The 21,853-nt window shown below is 38.3% G+C and overlaps 1 protein-coding gene across 1 annotated transcript in view; it reads left to right on the top strand.

Moving 5' to 3' along the window:
* The window catches only part of CACHD1 (cache domain containing 1), a 186,830-nt gene that overhangs the window by 57,970 nt on the left and 107,007 nt on the right, over window positions 1-21,853 (top strand). The window contains exon 2 of the mRNA XM_007063412.4: window positions 14,417-14,479. Coding sequence (XP_007063474.2) covers window positions 14,417-14,479 — 63 coding nt within the window. The remainder of the gene's footprint in view (window positions 1-14,416; window positions 14,480-21,853) is intronic.

Genomic DNA, 21,853 nt, shown 5'->3' with positions numbered 1-21,853 from the left:
TAGAGACACAACCTTCATTAAGATATAATTGGGGCTTTAAAGACACACCAGTTACTCCTGCTAGAAGTAGTAGATGGCGAGGCTAGAAAGGACCATTGTGATCCTAGAATCTAATCTGACTTTCTGTAATACTGAGGCCATAGAACTTACTCAAAATAATTCCTAGAGCAGATCTTTTAGAAAAACATCCAATCTTGATTTTAAAAATGTTCAGTGATAGAGAATCCAGTACGACACTTGGCAAATTGTTCCAATGGTTAATTACTCTCACTGTTAAAATGTATTCCTTATTCCAGTCTGAATTTATCTAACTTCAACTTCCAGGCATTGGACGCATTATACCTTTCTCTACTGGACTGAAGAGCCAATTATTAAATACTTTTTTACCATGTAAATACTTACAGACTGAAATCAAGTCACCCTTTAATCTTCTCTTTAAGGTTAAGCTAAATGGAATTGAGCTCTTTGAGTCTATCTCTGTAAGGCATGATTTCTTATCCTTTTAATCATTATTGTGGCTCTTCTCTGAGCCTTCCTCCATTTATCAAGATCCTTCTTCAATTATCGGCACCAAAACTGGACACACTATTCCAGCAGCAGTCTCACCAGTGGCAAGTACAAAGGTAAAATAACCTCTTTACTCCTACTTGAGATTCCCCTGTTTATGCATCCTAGGATCACGTTAGCTGTTTTGACCACAGTGGGTATGTCTACACTGCAGCTGGCCCATCTCCCAGGGCTCAGGCTGACATGAGCCAGCTGCAGGTTTTTAATTGCAGTGTAGACATACCCTGAATCACAGTGGGAGCTCACGTTCAGCTGATCATCCACCATGATCCCCAAATCTTTTTAGAGTCACTGCTTTCCCGGGATAGAATCCCCTAACCTGTAAATATAGTCTAGATTCTTTGTTCCTAGATGTATACGTTTACATTTAGCTATATTAAAATGCCTATTGTTTACTTGGGTCTAGTTTACCAAGCGAAGCAAATCTCTCTGAATCAATGAGCTGTGGTCTTCGTACTCCCCCAATTTTTGTGTCATCTGCAAACTTTATCAGTGATGATTGTTTTATTCCAGGGTTATTGACAAAAGTGTTAAATAGGGTAGGGCCAAGAACCAATCCCTGCAGGACCCTACTGGAAGCAGACCCACTTGATGATGATTCCCCATTTACAGTTACATTGTGAGACCTATCAGTTAGCCAGTTTTTAATCCATTTAATGTGTACCCTGTTAATTTTCTATCATTCTAGATTTTTAGTCAAAATGTTGTGGGATACCAAAGCAAACAGTTTACAAAAGTCTAAGCATGTTACATCAAGACTACTATGTTTATCAGCCAAACTTGTAATCTCATGGAAAAAAAAAGAGATCAAGTTACTTTGACAGGATCTAATTTCCATAAACCTATGTTGATTTGAATTAATTACATTACCCTTCTTTAATTCTTTATTATCCAGTCCTGTATCAGCCACTCCATTATCTTGCCCGCGATTGATGTCAGGTTGACAGGCCTATTTACACGTCGTCCCATTTACGCTTTTTAAAAATTGGCACAACCTTAGCTTTCTCCCAGTCTGGTGAAACTTTCCCAGTGCGCCGAGACTTACTAAAAATCAACATTAAAAGTCCAGTGTATTCCTGAGCCAGCTCTTTAAAAACTCTTGAATGCAAGTTATGTGGACCTGCTGTTTTAAAATGTCTATCTTTAGCATCTTCTGTTTAGATGGTCTCAGGCGGATGTTAATGGAAGGATTGTTGTCATCACCATATGATGAAACTATATCATATGTATTATATTGTAGGTATATTTTTTTAAAAATCTTGAAAGCTAGGGAATTTTTAATTAGTTTTTTATGAAAAACTAAGTTTGTCAGTCTCTGTTTTGAGTAATAGTTGACTATGTAAAAAATACTTTTGCATAATTTTACCACAAAAAAATCCAGACCTCTTGTATGACGTTAACTCATAAAATAATCAAAATTGCTTAATTGTCAAGGTTTTTAGTGTTTTGTTTATCCAGAGCTGCCAAAAAGCTTAGCAAATGATGTTAGAGCCTTACAATATTCTTGCAAAGTAGATCAGAGTGTGTGATCATTTTACTGACTAGCGAAATGTAGTCATCTCCAGCGTAAAATGGAGCAGTTATATAAAAGCTAACAACACTACTACACAATAGATTAAGACAGGAAGTGAAGAAGAATGCCAGTTCAAAATGAAATTCAAGTGCTATTTCCAAGCACTACCATAGCTACAGCCTGCATTGGAAATAAATCCTGTCTTCAACTTGACCAAATGCAATTTAATATTTATTTTTCAGAACTTTCCTTCTTTCAGGCCTCATGCCAAAGTATAGCAATCTCATTTTCATTTTATTTTTAAAAAACAAAATTTCCAGTTCAAACCTTCATTGGAAGTAGCTATCATCTTGGCTCCTGGCCTCAACAAGACCCTGAGGCTATCATATACTACAGCTAGAGGTAATGAATGAATGTCTCAAATGTCTGATGTGTGTGCAGGGTATGTCTACACTGCAATTAAAAACCTGCAGCTGGCCCATGTCAGCCTGAGCTCTGGGACATGGGCCAGCTGCAGTGTAGACATACCCACTGTGGTCAAAATGGACTCTGTGAGAGACCGTGAATTTGAACTGACCTAGCGATTAATGATGACAGTGGGCCTCCAACCTTGAACTTTCCATCAATGGCCATAGTAGTTTGGTTGCAGGCATGGCCAAAGAGAATTTACTTGTTGAAGACTAGGGTGGGCATCCTGGAGAATAAACTGAGAGGTTAGAGGGGTTTGTAGGTCACCACAAATTTTTTTTTTACTGGGTACCATTATGAGGACTTCCTATTGAAATGTTTTGCGGGAGGTTGTGGTTTGCTCCTTAACCATTTGGTGCACTCCTCCTCTGTGCGCCCCTCATTTTCCCAGGAATTTTTCGGTGTTTATTACTACTACAACTACAAAAACAACTGAAAATTGGTGCAAAAAACTATTAATAATTTTTCTGGGTAACTATCGGGGTTTATTTTGGTGGATGGAAAGACGGGGGAAAAAATATTCAGTAGATTAATGCTTTGATGAATCGAATTCAGTGTGGTTTGCTGCAGAACTAAACAGAACTCAAACCACAATGCCGCCTCTGAGTTTCAGAAAACAATACATCTCTAATCCCCAAATAGAACTTTTCATTTGAATAAACCGTTTACTGTTGTAGACTTAGAACTATTAGCCTATAATATTTACATGTAATAGTTGGGCCCAATATTTTAAAATATTTATAAACACTCATTGTCTTATGTGAAGTCCTTCAGTGTAATTTCCAAAAGTCCTGTATAGCGTAGATTTGCAGCAGTCTTTTCAGTGAATCTTTTCCAAGGCCCGTTCTCTGCTAACAGCTTCAAATGCGTACATGGTGGGCATGAGATTCATCAGTGCATTCAGATGCACACGCACTTCAGAGCTGTGCGTGCTTGTTTGTTTATTGCGTGTATCTTCTAGACTAATTCATAGCCTTACTTCAACAGGCAGGTATGCATATACACACACAGACTAATGTATTATCATAATGCATATATCTCATGCAATGTGTTGTATTTTATTAGGTAAATTCAAGTTTTTTTATACATTTGAATGATACAAGGGTAGGGTGAAAATCGGGGAAAAAAAACATATAATACTTTTTGTAAAACCTGGGATTTTTTTCCGTAAAAATCTGTTTAAACTGAAAATGAAGAGGCTTAAATATACACTATCATTGGTTAAAAAGCAGGGTGAAATCCTGGCTCCATTGATGTCAATGACAAAAATTCCATTGACTTTAACTGTGGGAGGGGGAGTGGTCAAGATTCAACCCAGAGGGCTTTTGATGGAGTGAAGTGTCATCTGTGTAATTCAGGTGATGGTGACTACTATTTGTGGTTCCCAGCCGAGGCCAGGATTGTTGTCCTAATGCACCTATGTTTTCTCTATTCCTGAATGTGTAGCTATTTTGTAGACTCGCTTACTTGGCTATAGTGTAACTATATCTTAACCAATAAAGGTTCAGGCCAAGATTGTATATCTCTTTGAGTGTCTCTTGCACTTCAAAACTGTAGGGCCTTGCCTTTCATTATAGGCCTTTACTGTTTCAGAAACGGACTTCCGATGGGGACTCTTTCTCTCATTTCTCGTAGTCTCAATCCAGCAAAGCACTGAAGCAGGTGCGTAACTTTACGTGTACAAATAGTCCCATTGACTTCAATGGGTATTATAACATGCTTAAAATTATACACATGCCTAAGAGCTTTGCTGTCCCAGTGCCCATGTGAGCCTGGGGTTGCTCTGAAAAACAGGATTGTGGACTTTTGGCCATTGACTCCAATGAGAGTTAGACCAGGCCATCTTTGCACAAGCATGTACGTTGTTGGAGCCATTGATTTTTTTATGTTTGCAATATGTGCTGTGATCTTATTGATGCTTTTTAAAAAACGCATAAAATGTGAATAAAATAAGAAACTGAAGGTTGAGGTAGGTGATATGTAATTCTAAATAAACCAGGCCAGGACTGCAAGATTAGCACTTCTGCTCCTGTGAGAACCATCATGGAATCTTGAATTACTTCTTATTCCTCAACCAAAAGGCTGCACTTTCAGCAGTACAGTGGTCTTTAAGAGCATACTGGGGCATTGGTTTGGTATTAACTCAGAGGTGAGGACCACCCAAGCCCTCCCTCTCATACAGGTACTGGCCTAGCCTGATCCTGTTTAGCTTATCTCTGTGTCTGAGTTCTCTCTATCGGTTTAGATTGTAAGTTCCTTGGGCAGGGACTATGTCTTCCTTTGTCTTGTGCAATGCCAAGCACACTGTGCTTAACAAATAATGTAATAAAGAGCGATAATTTAAAAAACTTTCCTGAAAACACCTCTTTTCTGTCATCCACAATCAGTAATTGTAACTGAACCACAAAAAGTGCCCATGCCTACATTAAGTAACTGTATAATTGTACTGCTATAACCCTTATTCTAGGGAAGGAAAAAACCATTGTAGACCATGACACCTTGTTTTGAACAAATTGGTCTAATGACCTTACAGTGATCTGTTACCCCCATTTGGTTTGGAAAACATAGTGGGTAACTTTGAAACATTTGTCTCCTAGGGCTTTGTTTCCCACAAGGGTTTGCTTTTGTGTTGTGTGGTTTCCCCAAAAATATTTCTCACCACAGTTACCACAAATAGCTCTGCCAATGGTAACAATGGGAAGCCTTTGTGCGGATAGTGTTAAAATAGCATCAGCCACTTGAAGCCCTGCCTGCCCTAATATTCCTTCCCTTGTAGCTGAACCAGTGATAGCCACAGTTGGAAATTTTTCACAGAGTTGCCCAGTGTAGAGACAGGCTACTGTGGTCTGCTAGTGGAGAGTTTTACTGCCATGGCTGAGGCAGCAGTTATTTAAAATCTCACAGGAAACTGGAAACAAAGCACTTACAGAGACAATAAACAGTTCTTTAAAAATATGACTTGTAATGTAACTGCTAAATTAGCTGCACTTCATTTACCATTCACTGACTGTTGCACAAATGTTTTACATTTAATTTTTTTTCCAGACAGTCTTTGGCTGTCAGTATGTTTTATCTTCAGCAGAAAAAATGCCATCCAGTTTGAAAGCTGGATTCAGTTCTAGTCTGCCATTTCTAATTCTGATTAACAAAACTGATGTGCAAATGGTTGACTGTTTTGACTAACCGTGTGAGCCTGTATTATTCTTGACGAAGAGATACAGTGTTAACAATCACATGATGGCTGTTTGTGAAAGTGTTTTTTAACTGCAGAATGTTGCTGCTGGGTTCACTTTAATCTTCAGGAGTGGAGGAAACAACTCGGCAGTGTACATTTTAGTTTCTGATCTGAGCCCAGTTTAGAACCATTCCCCAAGTTTAAAAAACAAACACCCCCTCACTTCTTTCATCTTCAGATGTTGCATGGTAAGCCTCCATGTCCTATTCCACTCATCACTAAGATTATGTGAATTGGGCAGCATCAGAAGCTGCCTTCTCCTTGCAAATTGGTTGCTGGTTTGTTTACTTTATCTGTTCAAGGCTTTGAAAGCTTCAAAGCCATTGGTGAGTCAGGACAGCTGTGCTGGAAAGTGCGTAAGTACATATAAACCCCAAAACCATGACTACATGCTAAAGAGGAGCTTTGGGAAGTTTCAGGTTAATCAGACTAGCTGTTTTTGACTTCTGTATCTTTCAAAAAGTAGAGTCTTAACTTTCTGAAAACTTCTGTTTGGGGAAATTGGGTTTTGTATTATAAAGACTTCCAGTTGTTTCACATACTTATCCACACAAAGGTAGCACAGTTGTCTTCTGGAAACCAAAAATATTTTGTGATTTTAGTTTGCTATCCGCCAGCCCCTTGCTGAATATTGGAAATTCTACATTAGCCCCTGCAGATATTGTAATCTCCTCTCTAAACTCCAATGTAAGTATCATAATCTGTGTGCTCTGATGTTGAAGGGAAAAGGAAATTGATGGTCAAGTATAGGAGTAGTGTGGAGAGGGTTCTGAATAGCAGATGATGGAGCTGGGTATGGTCCAGAAGACATGTACAGTTGGGCTCTTATGTGGGTATATAGGAGTCCATACTGCAGACTTGAGAATTGTGTATTACCATAGCACCATGGAGATCTAGTCATGGACCCAGACCCCATTGTGTTAGGTGCTGTACAAACACAGAAGAAAAAGACAGTCCCTGCCCCAAAGAGCTTACAGTCTAAGAAAAGAGATACAGATAGAGATGGGTATATGGGGGAATACAAGAGAACAATGAAACTATAACGCTCTGAAGAATTCATCAATCTTTGTGGAGCTTATGACATCTGCCAGAGTTTGTACATTTCACCGGTGTATAGCTGTATCAGCCGAAGACAGGAGAACTATATGGGTGGGGGCAAATCAATGTCTGGAAATTCCAAGCTCAGGTTCCGTAAATAACATTAACTCTGCCTCTGTATCTTGCCATGGCCCACTTTATGGTGTATTATGCTTGAAGGCTATGTGTAGGTGCTAAGATACATCAAAATGTTGCTTGTTGACTATAGTAGGAATGTCACTGAGGGAGGGACACATCTGTATTTGTTGAGATAGAGACTGGATGTTTTAGCTGGCTCATTCAGGGAGGGTGAATATGAGAGTTTTCTGGCTAGATTGGTATTCACTGTGTAATGACAAAATTCTAGGATAGCATATGGGCTACTATAGTAGGGGATATGTGGCTCATCACAGAACTAAAAATTCATGGTAGCTTTTAGCTACAAGTGATCATGAATCTGATCACTTTTATAATGTGCAAGCAGAACAAAGTCCAGATTAGTCCTATGTATACATCGTGCTTTAATAGGGCCAATTTCACAAAGCTGAAAAAGAATTGTGAGCCAAATCAGCAGAGAGGAGGAATTTAATCAGAAAAATGTGAATGATGGTGGTGAATCGTATAAGAACACCTCACTAGATGCCCCAAAAGCCACAGTCCCACAAGTGAAGAAGAAGGCTGTGCTCATTAAAAAACTAACCTGATTTAGAAGGGAAGTGAAGGCAGCTATAAAATATATAGCAAAAGGAAGAAAGTGGAAATTGATGGTAGTGAATATAGGTCAGAAGTTGAAAACTACAGAGAATTGATGGAGGAAGCAAAGGGACACAGGGAGAAGGCTATTGCTGTGGGAGGGGACAGTTAGAGGGAGTTTTTAAAAATATATTAGGAACAAAAAGCATCCTGACAATGGTATTAGTCCATTACTGGATGGAAGTGGTAGCATTATCAATAGTGGCACAGAAAGGGCAAAAGTGTTCAATAAATGTTTCTGTTCTGTATTTGGGGTAAAAATTGATGATGTTCTTCTTTGAGTAGTGTCCCTATGAGAGTGCCACTGTAGGTGTGCTTGCATCCCATGTGCCTCAGATCGGAGATTTTAAGTGGCAGTGTTTGTTTGGCCCACACATGTGCCCTCTGCAGCCTTGTGCCCTGTTCCGAGAATATATTGAGTTGCATGGGTGAACCGCCCTCAGTTCCTTCTCAGCTGCCTCAGCAGTGTCCGAGTTGAGCGTACCTCTACTGAATTTTGCTTTCATTATTAATATTTAGTTAGTATGAGTTCCTTTTGTGTTACTTAGCTGTAGTAATTTTATAGTTTTTAAAAACAAAACAAAAACTTAAAAAGATTTAACGTATACTTTCAGGATAAGGATCATTCTCTCTCCACCTCTTTATTTCAATAGCCATTCTTAAGAATGTTCCCATCACAGAAAGACATAGAGCTGTGACTTGGACGTCCACTCATACATTTCCTGAACACTATGCAGTCACTCATGCCTCAGCTTCTGATGCCATATTTGGTTCTACTGTTCTGTCATCAATCCTAGACTTGACTCTGAAGCCCACCCCTTTGCAGAGGGTACTACTCGATAATCACCTAGAGTGGAGCACCTATAGGGATGCACCATACCACCTTGTAGAATGTAGGCTATGCTTGAAGAATAGGGGACTTTATCCTGGGAAGCACTGACTCTGAAAGAGATTTGGGGGATGTGGTGGATGATTAGCTGAACATGAGCTCCCAGTGTGACACTGTGGCCAAAAGAGCTAATGTGATCTTGGAATGTATAAATAGGGAAATCTTGAGTGGGAGTAGAGCGCTTGTTTTGCTTCTGTATTTAGCACTGGTGTGACTGTTGCTGGAATACTGTATCCAGTTCTTGTGCCCACGATTAAGGAAGAGTGTTGATTAATTGGAGTGGGTTCAGAGAAGAGCCACAAGGATGATTAAAGGATTAGAAAACATGCCTTATAGTGATAAATGTAAAGAGCTCAATTTGGTTAGCTAAATCTTAAAGAAAACATTAAGGGATGACTTGATTATGGTTGATAGCTATTTACATGGGGAACCAACATTTAATAATGGGCTCTTCAGTCTAGAAGAGAAAGGAATAACATGAACCAGTGGCTAGAAGTTGAAGCTAGTCAAATTCAGACTGGAAATAAGGCGTACAATTTTGACATGGAGCGTAATTAACCACTGGAACAATTTACCAAGGGTTGTGGTGGATTCTCCATCATTGACAATTTTTAAATCAAGATTGATGTTTTTGTAATATATCTGCTCTAGGAATTATTTTGGGGAAGTTCTATGGCCTGTGTTATATAGGAGATTGGACTAGATCACGATGGTGTCTTTTGGCCTTGGAATCTATGACTACTGGAAATATGAAAAGATACACTGAGTGGGTGCACGGTCTGTCCAATATAAAAGTAAGGTATTGAGGGATACATAAGGAGGAGAATTAGGGTTGTTTGTGGAAACTTACCTCTAACTTTCCAGACTTTCAAATGTATGTATGTATGTATGTATGTCTGCACAAAAAACCTAGAATGGTCTACTGTGACTTTTAATAATAGTTATTGATGACCGTTGTTCAAGACTTATTGATGAGTCTTTATGACTTTCACTTTAAAAAGGAAGTACCAGAAGAGTGTTCCGGCACTATCATTCATAAGAATGCTAAAAATAATAATGCCTTAATGGTGTTCCGGAGTGCTCGGGCATGACTCGAACCCTGCTTAAGGCCTGATGGAATTAGGGGGTGATCAGAGAAGAGTGACCAGACTGATTAGGGGATGGAAAAGCTTTCATATGAAGAGAGTGAAAAGAATGGGATTGTGCACCTTAGAAAGAAGATGATTAAGTGGGGACATAATAAAAGTATCTAAGATAATGAATGGTGTGGAACAGGTAGATAGGGAGCTTCTACTCGCCCTGTTACAGAACACAAGAACAAGGGCACATGAAACTGAAAGACTGCAGATTTAAAAGTGAGAAAAGGAAATACTTTGTTACATAATTTATCAAAATTTAAAGAACTGGATAACCACAAGAATAACCAAAGTGATGATGATTGATGCCAAGAAAAAAAGTACTGGAAGAGAAATGAAACTTCACATTTCAGGGTGTAAGACAATCTCTAATGATTAGAATTAGAATGAGACCTTCGTTTGGGGGAGGGGCACAGATAACCCCACATCTGCCTACTGTAGGGTTATCTGCACCTTTGTCAGAGGCATCTGGTCCCTGCTCCTGTTGTATGGACCTTGAGTCTGACCTAGCATGGCAATTCCTGTGTTCCTAGAGCTGTTGTTGGACTGAGTGATGATGGGTCAGGACAAATAATCTTGAATGACCATCTCATTAAACACTTGTGTAATTGTTCCTGTTCAAGTGAGCTAGGATTCTGCTGCCATCTGTTAAGCAGACTCAATTAAACAGCAAGGGGTGGGGAGAATAAAGTAAAGATGCTAATACATTGTGCAACCCGCACTGAGAATGCTCTCTTAAATATTTCTCTTTTTTTGTAAGTTTCTGGAATTTAAATTTACCTTTCAATCTGTGGAATCTCTTTAACTTCTTTTGGAAGTTGACAAAAGAGACTTTTTCTATTTAGAAAATTAAATAACACACTATGTAAATGTTCACATGTCCTTTGCACACTGGTTAAATAACAATAAAAGGCAAAAGGATCAGGAGATCTTATCTGTGAATTGCTCTATGATTTACTCTTTTCTCCCGTTGGTGCAATCCTTAGTGCATTTTAGCTAATAGGTTTCTTACTTTTCTTGCATAGTTTTAATAAAAATGAGAAAACTGAATGTTTGTACAGAGATGATTTTTTTTTGTAAGATTAAAATTCTCCTGATTATGCAGAGGGAAATAATTTTTGCTCTAGGTGAAAATTCCAGGTAGTTTTATTGAATAGGGAACAGATATCTAAGTAATAGAATTGCTGGGAGAGGTAGAAGAGCAATTCATCTGTAACGTGAGGGAAAGATCAGGGGACCTTATCTAGCCCTTTCTCCAACTGGTGGGATCCTAATTTAGTGTGGATTTCTGGTTTAATTCATTGTTGAAAATTGCAGTTTGGCTAACAGGTTTTTACTTTTCTTATATAGTTTTAATAAAACTCAGAAAATTCTCTGCCTGAAAAGAATATTTTAAAGAATTTGACTAAAATTGATCTTAACCCAAAATAGGTTTAAAATAAAAAACTTTATTCCAGTGGCCAAATGAATTACTACAAGTAGTGATTTTTTTCGTAACTGTTCATAACATACTCTCTCATTATTTTGATAGTTCATAAACACGGCTATATTTAAAGGTACAGGGGAACGGTCAGCTTTGTATTAAGGACAGGAAGCTTCATTCTTGCTAGCTGACAAACTGTTTCCTTGTTGTTTCTTTTGATATCTAGAAATTAAATGCTATGTGGGGAGAAAATTTCAATTCATTTAAAACATTTTGCATCAAAATGACACCCTTTAATGTATTTTTTCTGTTAAATTTTTCTTCTCATCTGAAGGAAAAAAACATGTTTTGTAGTTTTAAGTACCTGAGCATAGCTTTTAACAAAAGTCTGGAAAGAAAAAGGAATCTGCATGTATGTCTTAAGAGTAGTCACATTTTTGTCTCTTTATCCTTCTAGGCTCCCTGGGACTTGTGAACTGCCCTTCCAAATGCTGCTCTCATATTAAGAGTTCAAATTTCTGAAATTCCTAAAGTCCTCAAGAGGAAAAGGGATAAGGGAAAGTGACAGTCATAAGCCAAGGTTTTCCAGAGGGCCTCTGCTGGCTGTGTACATGTGTACGTTCTGACTAAAAGCAAATAGACCAAACTCTCACCTGGAAAACTCATGCAGTTGTTGAACAACTTCTTCTATTAAACTTCATTTGATTCAATGTTAAACGCCTTATGTAGCTCTAAATAATTCTGATTTTATATAGTTAAAACTTAGGAGAGTTGAACTGAGCGTCTGGGAAGTCTGTTTCAGACTTACCGCATTGCTGTAAACGTGAAGCATTCCATCAACTTCATGTCCTCCACCATAGTGTCTCTGAATAGCTGTCATGGCACATACATAGCCAAACAGGAACAACTGGTCTTCTTGCTGCTCCATTTCCATGCAGTGGGCTCCATGTTGATGTATGCGATGTCCACTCTTTGGGTGAAATCCTGACCCTGTTTAAATCAATGGCAAAATTCCCGTTGCCTTCAGTAGAGCCAGGATTTTGCCCTCTTGTTTTTTCTTTTGTGTCACTGACATTTTAGTGTCTTTGACGTCTATAATGTAATCCCCAATGTTTCGCTCTCTTCCCTATGTGATGCACTGAGGCTCCGGTAAATGGTAGAGAGGCTGCATTGGTAAAGTGCTGCTTGGGCCGTAAGTTTTTGTGGAGTAACTTCAGTTTAGATTGTGGTGGCAGTTGTTTACTTTTTTTCTTCTCAGAAGTAAAATGATAAGACAGGTGCAGAAGCAAAAGTTTCAATCTTGAGCGGTACTGGTTAAAGCTTTCAATAAGGAACCAGATGGCTACAGATTGTACTGCAGCATTACTACAGGATTCTTAGAACATCACTGAAAAATGAGTCACTTCAATATGTATAAAAATCCCACAGTAATAATTTATTTTGGCTTTTGTTATTTTTTTTTAAAGATATGCCCCTAAATATTAAACCTAACTTAACATTAACATTCAAAGGGCCAACTGGGTTTTTTTTTTTTAAATTATTTTTGTAGTATTTAGTCTTCTTAAAATTTTGAAGTAATATTTATTTAATCAACAATTCACTCCCTTTCTATTTCAGACAGTTTTTTCCCCCTTGTTGTTTTTGCAATACAAACCAAAAAGTTACGCCTCTGATGGTTGGCTTCATTTTTTCTTGCAAAGCACCCTGAGGCCAGGTATCTGGGTGAAAGCTACTATATGCCAGGAGGGGCGGGGGCTTTGGGGAAGGGGTGGAGTGGGGGCGGGGTTGAGCAGGGGTGGGGTGGGGCTGGGGCTGGAGCAGCACGCAGCTGCATGGGGCACCAGGAAGTTTGGTATGGGTAGGGATGGCCTTGATCAAATCCCCCCTTAGTCGTCTCTTTTCCAAGCTGAAAAGTCCCAGTCTTATTAGTCTCTCCTCATATGGCTGCCATTCCATACCGCTAATCATTTTTGTTGCTCTTTTCTGAACCTTTTCCAATTCCAATATAACTTTTATTTGCAGTATTCAAGATGTGGGAGTACCATGGATTTATGTAGCGGCAATATGATATTTTCTGTCGTATTATCTATCCCTTTCTCAATGATTCCCAGCATTCTGTTCACTTTTTGGCTCCCGCTGCACATTGAGTGTATGTTTGACTCCCGCTCCACAATGACTCCAACATCTCTTTCTTCAGTGGTAACAGCTAATTTAGATCCCCTCATTTTATATGTATAGTTGGGATTATGTTTTCCAGTGTGCATTATTACTTTGCATTTATCAAGATTGAATTTCATCTGCCATTTTGTTCTCCAGTCACCCAGTTTTGTGAGATCCTTTTGTAGCTCTTCGCAGTCTGCTTGGGACTTAACTATCTTGAGTAGTTTTGTATCATCTGCAAATTTTGCCACCTCAGTGTTTACCTCTTTTTCCAGACCATTTATGAATATGTTGAATAGGACTGGGCCCAGTACAGACTCCTGGGGGATACCACTATTTACCTCTCTCCATTCTGAAAACCGACCATTTATTTCTACCCTTTGTTTCTTATCTTTTAACCAGTTACCGATCCATGAGAGGACTTTCCCTCTTATCCCATGACAGTTTACTTTGCTTAAGAGCCTTTGGCAAAGGACCTTGTCAAAGGCGTTCTGAAAATCTAAATACACTATATCTACTGGATCCCCACATGCTTGTTGACCCCCTCAAAGAATTCTGAAATTCCTTTCCCCCCCCCCCCCCCCCCCAGAAACTTAAAGACTGGGATAGTAATTGCTGTTACATCAATGCCAGTCTCACTTCCTAGTAGGCATACAAAATCAGGTCTCATTCTCCTGTCGTCCAAACAAACACAGAGACCCACCTTCTAACCTCTAGCCCACAGGCTTTTGGATGCAGGCAAAAGCCAACAACTGGAGGATCAGAAATGAATTAAAAATTTGGAGAATATGGAAAGAATAATGTTTTGAAAGAGCTTTATTATGTTAAATGTTTAGTATCTGTAAACAATTGTAGTAGTCAGAGGTAACAGATTTTAAATAGGAAGCATAGATATTTTAAATTATAGCAGTTGGATAAAATAGCAGAGGCTCTGCAAATAACATCCTGTATTTTTCTTTTTAGAAATGTAAACATCTGCTTTACTTATTTAATTATAGAAGCATGTATTTTGCTTGCATAAACGTGGTTATCTTTAGGTAAAGTTGACAGTTTTAAAAACTGTTTTAAATGACTCATAATATGAAATCTGTCTTTTCCTAACATACTGCATTCTTATTGTTTTTTTCCCTTCAATATTGCTTGAAATCAGTATTATGCCAATGTCCCTTAAGCACCATTTCTGATTTTATTACAGCGGATATTCAACTCCTTTGTGTACACCGAAAAAATCTCAAATGGAGAAAGTGAAGTTCAACAGGTAAGGAAAAAATGGAATGTATAAAAATCCCTGGCCACCCGTTGGGGGAAAGTGTTGGGTTTTTAAAGGGACACAGTCAACTTAAATATCACACTTTTGTCTGAATGTATTTTATTGACTATTCTTACACATGAAATCAGAGTGAACAATAACTGAAGGTTGTTTACTTTGTACCCATCTGGTAGCTTTGCTCTCCCCTGAATAGTAAGGCAATTTACTTCTCTGTAAGGGTTTTTCACTCAGCAACAAGGGAGAGAAAAACATGTCTAGTATAGACAGGACTTGGAGACAGATATAGTATTGACACTGCTTTCCTAAAAAAAGAAAATTGACTAGATTTCAAGTTGATTGTGCCCTTTGAATAGTCTTCACTTTAGGTGCATGTTTAGTGATCACTAACACATTGACATTTGTATGTGCAGTGTTGTGTACTTGCGAGCTTTCAAATGTAATCTCATCTGATTTATGTGCAGGTATTTGATTAGCTTATAACATCTGTTTGCATCACTCAAATTTGTCTGTTTATTTAAAATAATAGATTTGAAAATTCAACATATGTTTGGGTTAAAAACAATAAAATCTTGAGTTTAATATTAGGTAAGTGTAGGCCCTCACATTGGTTATTTCTATTTTAATACACTGCCGTGCATGAAACAAAGGTTATGTTTGGGTAAATATAAAGGCTAAAGGATCAGATTGAATGAAAAAGACAAACCTAAAATTCTAATTTTACTTTCAGCTTGCTTATTCTCAGAACTCCATCTCATGCTAAATTTGATCAATTTTGATAGAAATGGCAAACACTGTTTTATGTAACTGATCTAGGGGCTAGAACAAAGAACTGGCTTTTGATTCCCACTTAAGCCACTAACTCACTTGTGACCTTATGCAAGTAACTTGACCTCCTTAGACTCCATCAAACCTATTTTAACATTCAGTAAAAACAATACTGCCTCAGAGCAGGGTTTTCCCAGGGGAAAAATGAATTGCCCTCAAAACATGCAAGTAATTTTTAATTTGGTGGCTGGACAGTTGTACTCTTTCAAGAGCATTTTACAGCTTTGCATCAGCATATGCATTTAAATTGGATGTGCAGATAAGTAAACAAACTCTCCAAGTAACTATCAGACATGAATTGCTTTCCAGGGCAAAAAGTCAAAATAGAGATGGGCTTGAATTAAACTCTGGATTCAAATATAGTACACTCAAACTTTGGGCAAATTGGGATTTGAAATTGGAGCTCAGCCCTTCTCTAGTTCAAAGGAAATACAGTAATTTGAATATGGTTATGGTCATTCTTGGAGTTGAGTTAATATGTGGAAAATGGAATAATATAAGAAAAATTCTAGCAATTTTAGGTACTATTTTAAAAAAATCTTCAGTTTTAAGAATGTTCTTCTTTGCTGGAGTTGAAATTAAGATGCATAATATATCAGAGCTCAGCTTTCATGCTTGTGTATGATCGTATGATGTGACCCAGGATGAAAAGCAGGCTATCGGATAAAAGAAATCAGACATTTTAAAAATCACCCCCACTGTAAGTAAGCCCACCTTAGTTTATGGAAACTGAAAGATTGGTAAAAAGGAAATTTTACTCTTCATCTTTGGTGCTTCTTGTGTACTATTTGAATTCATGCAGGTTGGTGAAACTAGATTGATTGGTGTGATAACATTGTTCATAGGAACTGCTGGGGAGATTCTAGTCAATTATCCTGTCTCTGACAGTTACCAATACTAGATAGACACTACAGAGGATGGCGGATAAACTCCGGCAATGGATATTATGCAATAGCATGTGCTCTGTGGGAGAAGTTTTTTTTCCCTAGTACCAGTTGGGTTGTGTCCTGAATTGTAAATGATGTTGTTTATATGAATATCTAATCTTTTTAATGTATCCTGCTAAGCAGTTTGCCTCAGTATTTTGTTGCAGTCAGTTCCATGCATTAAATGTGTTTGTAAACTGGCTGCCTTTCAATTCAGTTGGGGAGTCAGTTCCTTTGTGATTGTAATATGGGAGAGGACGGGGAAGTATGATAGGAGGACCTTCTCTGTTCCATTTTCTATTTCCCCTGTATAGCTCTGTTCCAGCATCTAAGTCACCTTGTATTTGTAGCCTCTTTTAACTAAATTATGTGGAAGACTTTCCATGTTTCTAAGAATTTTCCTTATCCTTCTCCGGACTTCTTCTATTTCTGGTTTGTTTGTTTTTTTAAGCTGAGGTGATCAGAACTGGACACAGTAATGAGGTTCAGGGTGTGCTATCAATTTGGTATAAAGGCCTTGTATTAGTTTCAGTATTATTCTCTATCTCATTGCTATTTTTTTAGACTATTCTTGTGACTCAACTCGATCAGAGGTTTTTAGGGAGCTGACGCTGTCCCCAATGACACCCCTGTATCATTATATCAGTGGTGTGTGTGTACAAAAATATTTTTTTCTTGAGTGATTACAGGTAATTGCGAACCCAGCTATGCATTTGGGAAGTTCAAATTATTTCTTCCCAAGTGCATTACCACTACATTTCTAAACTGTTTCATTGTGTTGCCTAATTGCCTAGGTTGGATTCACTTTTCAGTTAATATTTCAGCAAAATATTTGTATATAAATAGTAAAATAAAATAAAAATTCAATTAACATTAGGTCTTAACAAACGTGTTTATTCTAACTAAATATATATTTTTTTATCCTAAACTACCTGACAGTTTCCCTTTCTAAAATTTAATTACTCATTGCGATATGCAGCATTGTTCCCAAAGAAACCACGGCAACAGTGTTGAGGAAACAATATAATAATACCAAAAAAGATCTGCGGACATTTCTAATTTAGTTAATTCACTGGTGTTTTATGCACTAAGGTTTACTTTTGTTTTGTTAGGAATTTAGTGTACTTAGTATAGCTGCATCCATCCGTATTACATATTTAAATATCATTCAACTATTCAAAACATAAAAAAATTGACACTACTTTCTCATAATTGTACAAAAAATGACTTTTTGTCATTAGGGACATTAAAAGGGTTCAGTGATTATACTGTACCCAAAAGAGATCTCTCATGTCATAGTATCAAACCTATATACTAGTGAGGAGTAGTAATTGAGTTTATAGTAATGTTCATTGTCTGGAATTTTCAGAAATGTTGCCAGTCATGTTGTTTGGTAGGTTCCTAATTTTTTTCTTGAAGGAAGTTGAATGCATATTGGTAATATAGTATTTTAAAAATACTGGATTAATGATGGATTCTAAAGTTTTCCTATTACTACTAGTCTTAAATTAACATACTGTACACTCATATTTAAACCAATTTAAAGGGCCAGGTTAATTATCACAATATAATATTTGGATTGAACCTGGTGCCACACCATATTCTATTTGTATAAACATGCCCAGAATCACTGGTGGTGAAGATTAATGTTAAAATCTGGGGCCACTTGGATTTAAAAAGCTACTCTGTTACCACTAGGTTTAAAAACAATTATTGCCTTCATTTTAAACTCAAGGGTCATTGGTTTTCACTGCAGACAACAAACTAGTCCCGTTATGAAGGCTGTGAAGTAAATAAGATGGGGGCAGGCAGAAAGGAGCTTGTGCTTAACTCAGGAGAGCGGGAGGGAGTGGGGGAAGAGAGAAAGAACCTTGTATATTCTTCCAGTTTAGATACAGTGGAACTTATTGTGATGGTTTCCCACCTGGAACTGAGGTACCACTGAGCCCTCTGACTCACCAGCCCGGGTTCCCACTCACACTGTGCTGCTGTGACAAGCTGTAGACTGCTCCTGGTCCTATACATTCACATTGGCAGGGACACACCCAGCTGCAGTTACATACAGGCTGGCCGAACACTGCATGAACCAACAATAGAGAGACTACAGCTAAGATATCACCAGCTTCTCCGCCTAGGACCCCAGAGTTTTACTGTCCTGCCCTGGCCAAAACCCCGACCAGTATGAATTTATTACCCAGCTTGCCCCTCCCTCAGTGTGGAGAGGACTATGCAACAAGCCTGTGTTAAACCAAGCTGAGATTTTTCTCCAGACACTTCACTTAAAGGCACACTGGTTTAGATTAAAACATAAAACAAGTTTATTAACTACAAAAGATGGATTATAAGTAGGGCCCTACCAAATTCATGGCCATGAAAAACGTGTCACAGACCGTGAAATCAGGTCTTCCTCCGTGAAATCTGGTCTTTTGTGTGCTTTTACCCGATAGTATGGGACGAGATTTTGAAAAGTGAGTAGTGATTTGGTGGCCTTAGTTTTTGGATGCCCAAATTGAGACAGCTTAAAAGGGACTGCTTTTTCAGAAAGTGCTGAGGCAAACTCTATGGATGGGCCATAAGATGTCTCAGGTTGGGCATCCAAAAATGGAAGCAACCAAAAATCATTAGTTGCCTTGAAAATCTATACCATACTGTATATGGTATTAGAAAAAATGTGGCTTATTGTGCAGTCCATTGTAAAGAAATTTGTTTCTGTTTGAGCATGCACAAATGTGTGAGCTTGTGTGCAACATGTCCAAAATGGGGCAATTGTCATGGTAAGTTGAAGTTTTAGGCCTTAAATCATCCTGACTTTGGTAAAGAAGGGCTCACTGGCTTTAATTTAAAGTTGAAGAATAATATCTTTCACTACCATTTCTGGGTGGTCTGCACACCACATAAAAGTCACATGGGCTAAATTATACATGTCAGATGGCTTTTGAAAGTAAAAAGTGTGCTTGGGAAATTCAGAAACTGAATTGGGTCGTCTTTATTGAAGCCTTCACTACGCTTTTTTTTTTTTTATTTTTTAACTTGAGAAAAAAAATGACACTAGCTTAAACCCCAGTCACAGATGCACGCATTAACTCTAAGCAGATATAAATAAATGTCTAAACATTGTAAGTAGTGTGATGAGTACTTAACTGTCACAGAAGAAAAATGGGACCCCAATAGAGTGTAATTACTGTGTTTAAAAGCTCAGTATTGAACTGGATAGAAGAATAATTGAGCACTTCTGTTTTATTAATAACTTAGTCTTTCAGTCCTAATGAATCACGAGTAGTATAACTGGAATTTTATGAGTAGGAGCGATACATCCAACTGAGCATCTTGAACAAATGCAAATAAAAGGTAAGCAAATTTAAGTCCCCTATCACTGGCTCCTTTTTTTTTGGTCAGTCATTAACACTTTCTTACCAACTGATGGCCAAAGGCAATTATTTATCGTTTTCTGTCAACTGAGAACTTTTCTGGAAGGCCACTCAATTTTTATTTGAAAAACAAAACAAAAAACGCCATGTAAACAATGACGTCTAGGAAACAGAGAGGGAGAAACTACAGCTGTTGGCCTTAAGCACCAGCGATTTAATACAATCAACTGTCTTTATGCCACACAAGGAGTGGTTTTAAGTTTAAAACTCTAAGACTCTTGATTGCTCTCAAAATCTAAAGCTGTCTATTTCTTAAGAGTAATCTGTACAGTAGGATTCCATGTCATTTTGTGTGTCACTCTGAAACAGAATGTCTGAGTCCATGTAAAGCAATGGATAAAGCTACAAGCATAGTTGAGAGCACTTTTTGTTCAGAATATCATACGGTTCAATCATCACTGGGATTCACGATCTGTTACTACCTGGTTATTAAGTTCTGACCCATTTTTACTACTAGTGCCATGTAACCTTTTCCACGTTGAAGTAAGTTTTTGCACCATAGATGTGGGGTATGGTGTCAGTGGCTTCCCTATAAAGAGAGTTTGAATCTTAACTGAGTTACATGAATTAAGAATAGTTTTAATATGATAGCCATCAGACCTGAGAGGAAAGGAAGGTAAGATTAAGCATTTCTTTAGATAGGTGGTTTAAGTCGCACATGACACAGGCAATATTCTGGGGAGAGTAGGAGAATTTGCAGATGAGAGTGGAGAGCATCTGTTCAAGATTGTCAGACATCAAGGTTCCTGATAGTTCAGAGAATGTAAGTTTAGAATCCAAAGTCAAAGTTACATAATGATACAGTTTTGATTGAACAAATTTTTTGATCAATTTAAGATATGTTGAATTGAAGGAAGTTATGACTGGCCCAAGAGTTTTTTTAATAGTTTAACACAAGTGAATTGAAGAAAGAGTAAAGGAGATCTAGTATTTGAACTTTGTACTCACCCTCCATTCTCCTCCTCCCCCCCCCCCCCCTTTCCCCATCCTCAACAAGCCAACCTTCAAACCTACCTTCTTCTGTAACTATTGCTCAGTCTACCGTCGTCGTCGTCGTCTTCTTCTCAAAATTCCTTGAGTGAAAAGTTTACAATAGCTGCCTCAAATTCATATACTCCAGCTTTGTCCTGGATCCCTTCCAGTCTGGCTTCTCTCTCCACTTCATCGATACTACTCACCAAGGGTTTAATGGTTTCAAGGTCCTCAAATCTGGCTAGGTGTACTCATTCTTCTCTATGACTCCCCTACTGCTTTTGACACTGTTGACCACACCGTTTCCCATGACAACTTGTTCTCCTTTGTCTTTTGTGACACTGTCCTCTCCTAGTTCACCTCCTCCCTCACTTTAGTTCCCATAGTACCTCCTTTCCTGGATCCATCTAGTCTGTGTATTTGTACGAACCCTCCTTATAGTAGTATCTGATCCCCTCCTATTTTCACCTAGAAATAATCTCTCTCCATCTTCCTTCCTTCCTTTGCAGCTTCTTGTGTGGAGTTTGACAGTGGTGATGGTTGGGGCTTTGTTTGTGAATTTTTTATTGCGGAAAAGCTCAGTCAAAGAGGAGAGGGGTTTTGTATTTTGTATTGAATGCAATGCGTGGTGTTACTTTTCTGGTAGTGAGTTCTATAGCCTCCTTTCTCGCAGTGTCTGTGAGTTTCCCACCAATTCCTAGGCCCTCTCTTCTTTTCCCTTTACATCTTAACTTTGAGTGATTTCTTTTGATCACAAAACTTCAGCTGCCATTTCTACCCTCCCTGACCATTCACAAATGTGCCTCTTCACTCCTGATCTGTCTCCATCCATTTAGTCTCTGTTTCTTTGGCCTCTCCTTCAGATCCCTTGCCATCAAATTAAACTTAATCTAGTTAACACAGAACTCCTTGCTTTCCCTCTCAAGCCCTCTCCACTTCCTTCATTTCCTATTACTCTTGCACAGCCGGGGGAAAATTAGCCAGAGGAGGGGTCAAGCAGTGAATTGTAAACAAACTCTTGTTTGTCACTCTTTTATGCTCCTGTGCCCCAAATACCTTGTCTCTGCTGCTCCTGTGGATAGTGATTGCCCAACAGGAGTAGGAGAGTGATATGGGCTAGCTTACGCTCTGCTGTTGATTCTGCTGTCACAACTTAGTAAGATCAAGGAGTTTTATGGAGCTTGCAGTTCACTTAAGATTTTTAATGAAAT

The sequence above is a fragment of the Chelonia mydas genome, chromosome 8, assembly GCF_015237465.2.
Source record: "Chelonia mydas isolate rCheMyd1 chromosome 8, rCheMyd1.pri.v2, whole genome shotgun sequence".
NCBI lineage: Eukaryota > Metazoa > Chordata > Testudines > Cheloniidae > Chelonia > Chelonia mydas.
This window is presented reverse-complemented; position numbering and strand designations above follow the sequence as displayed.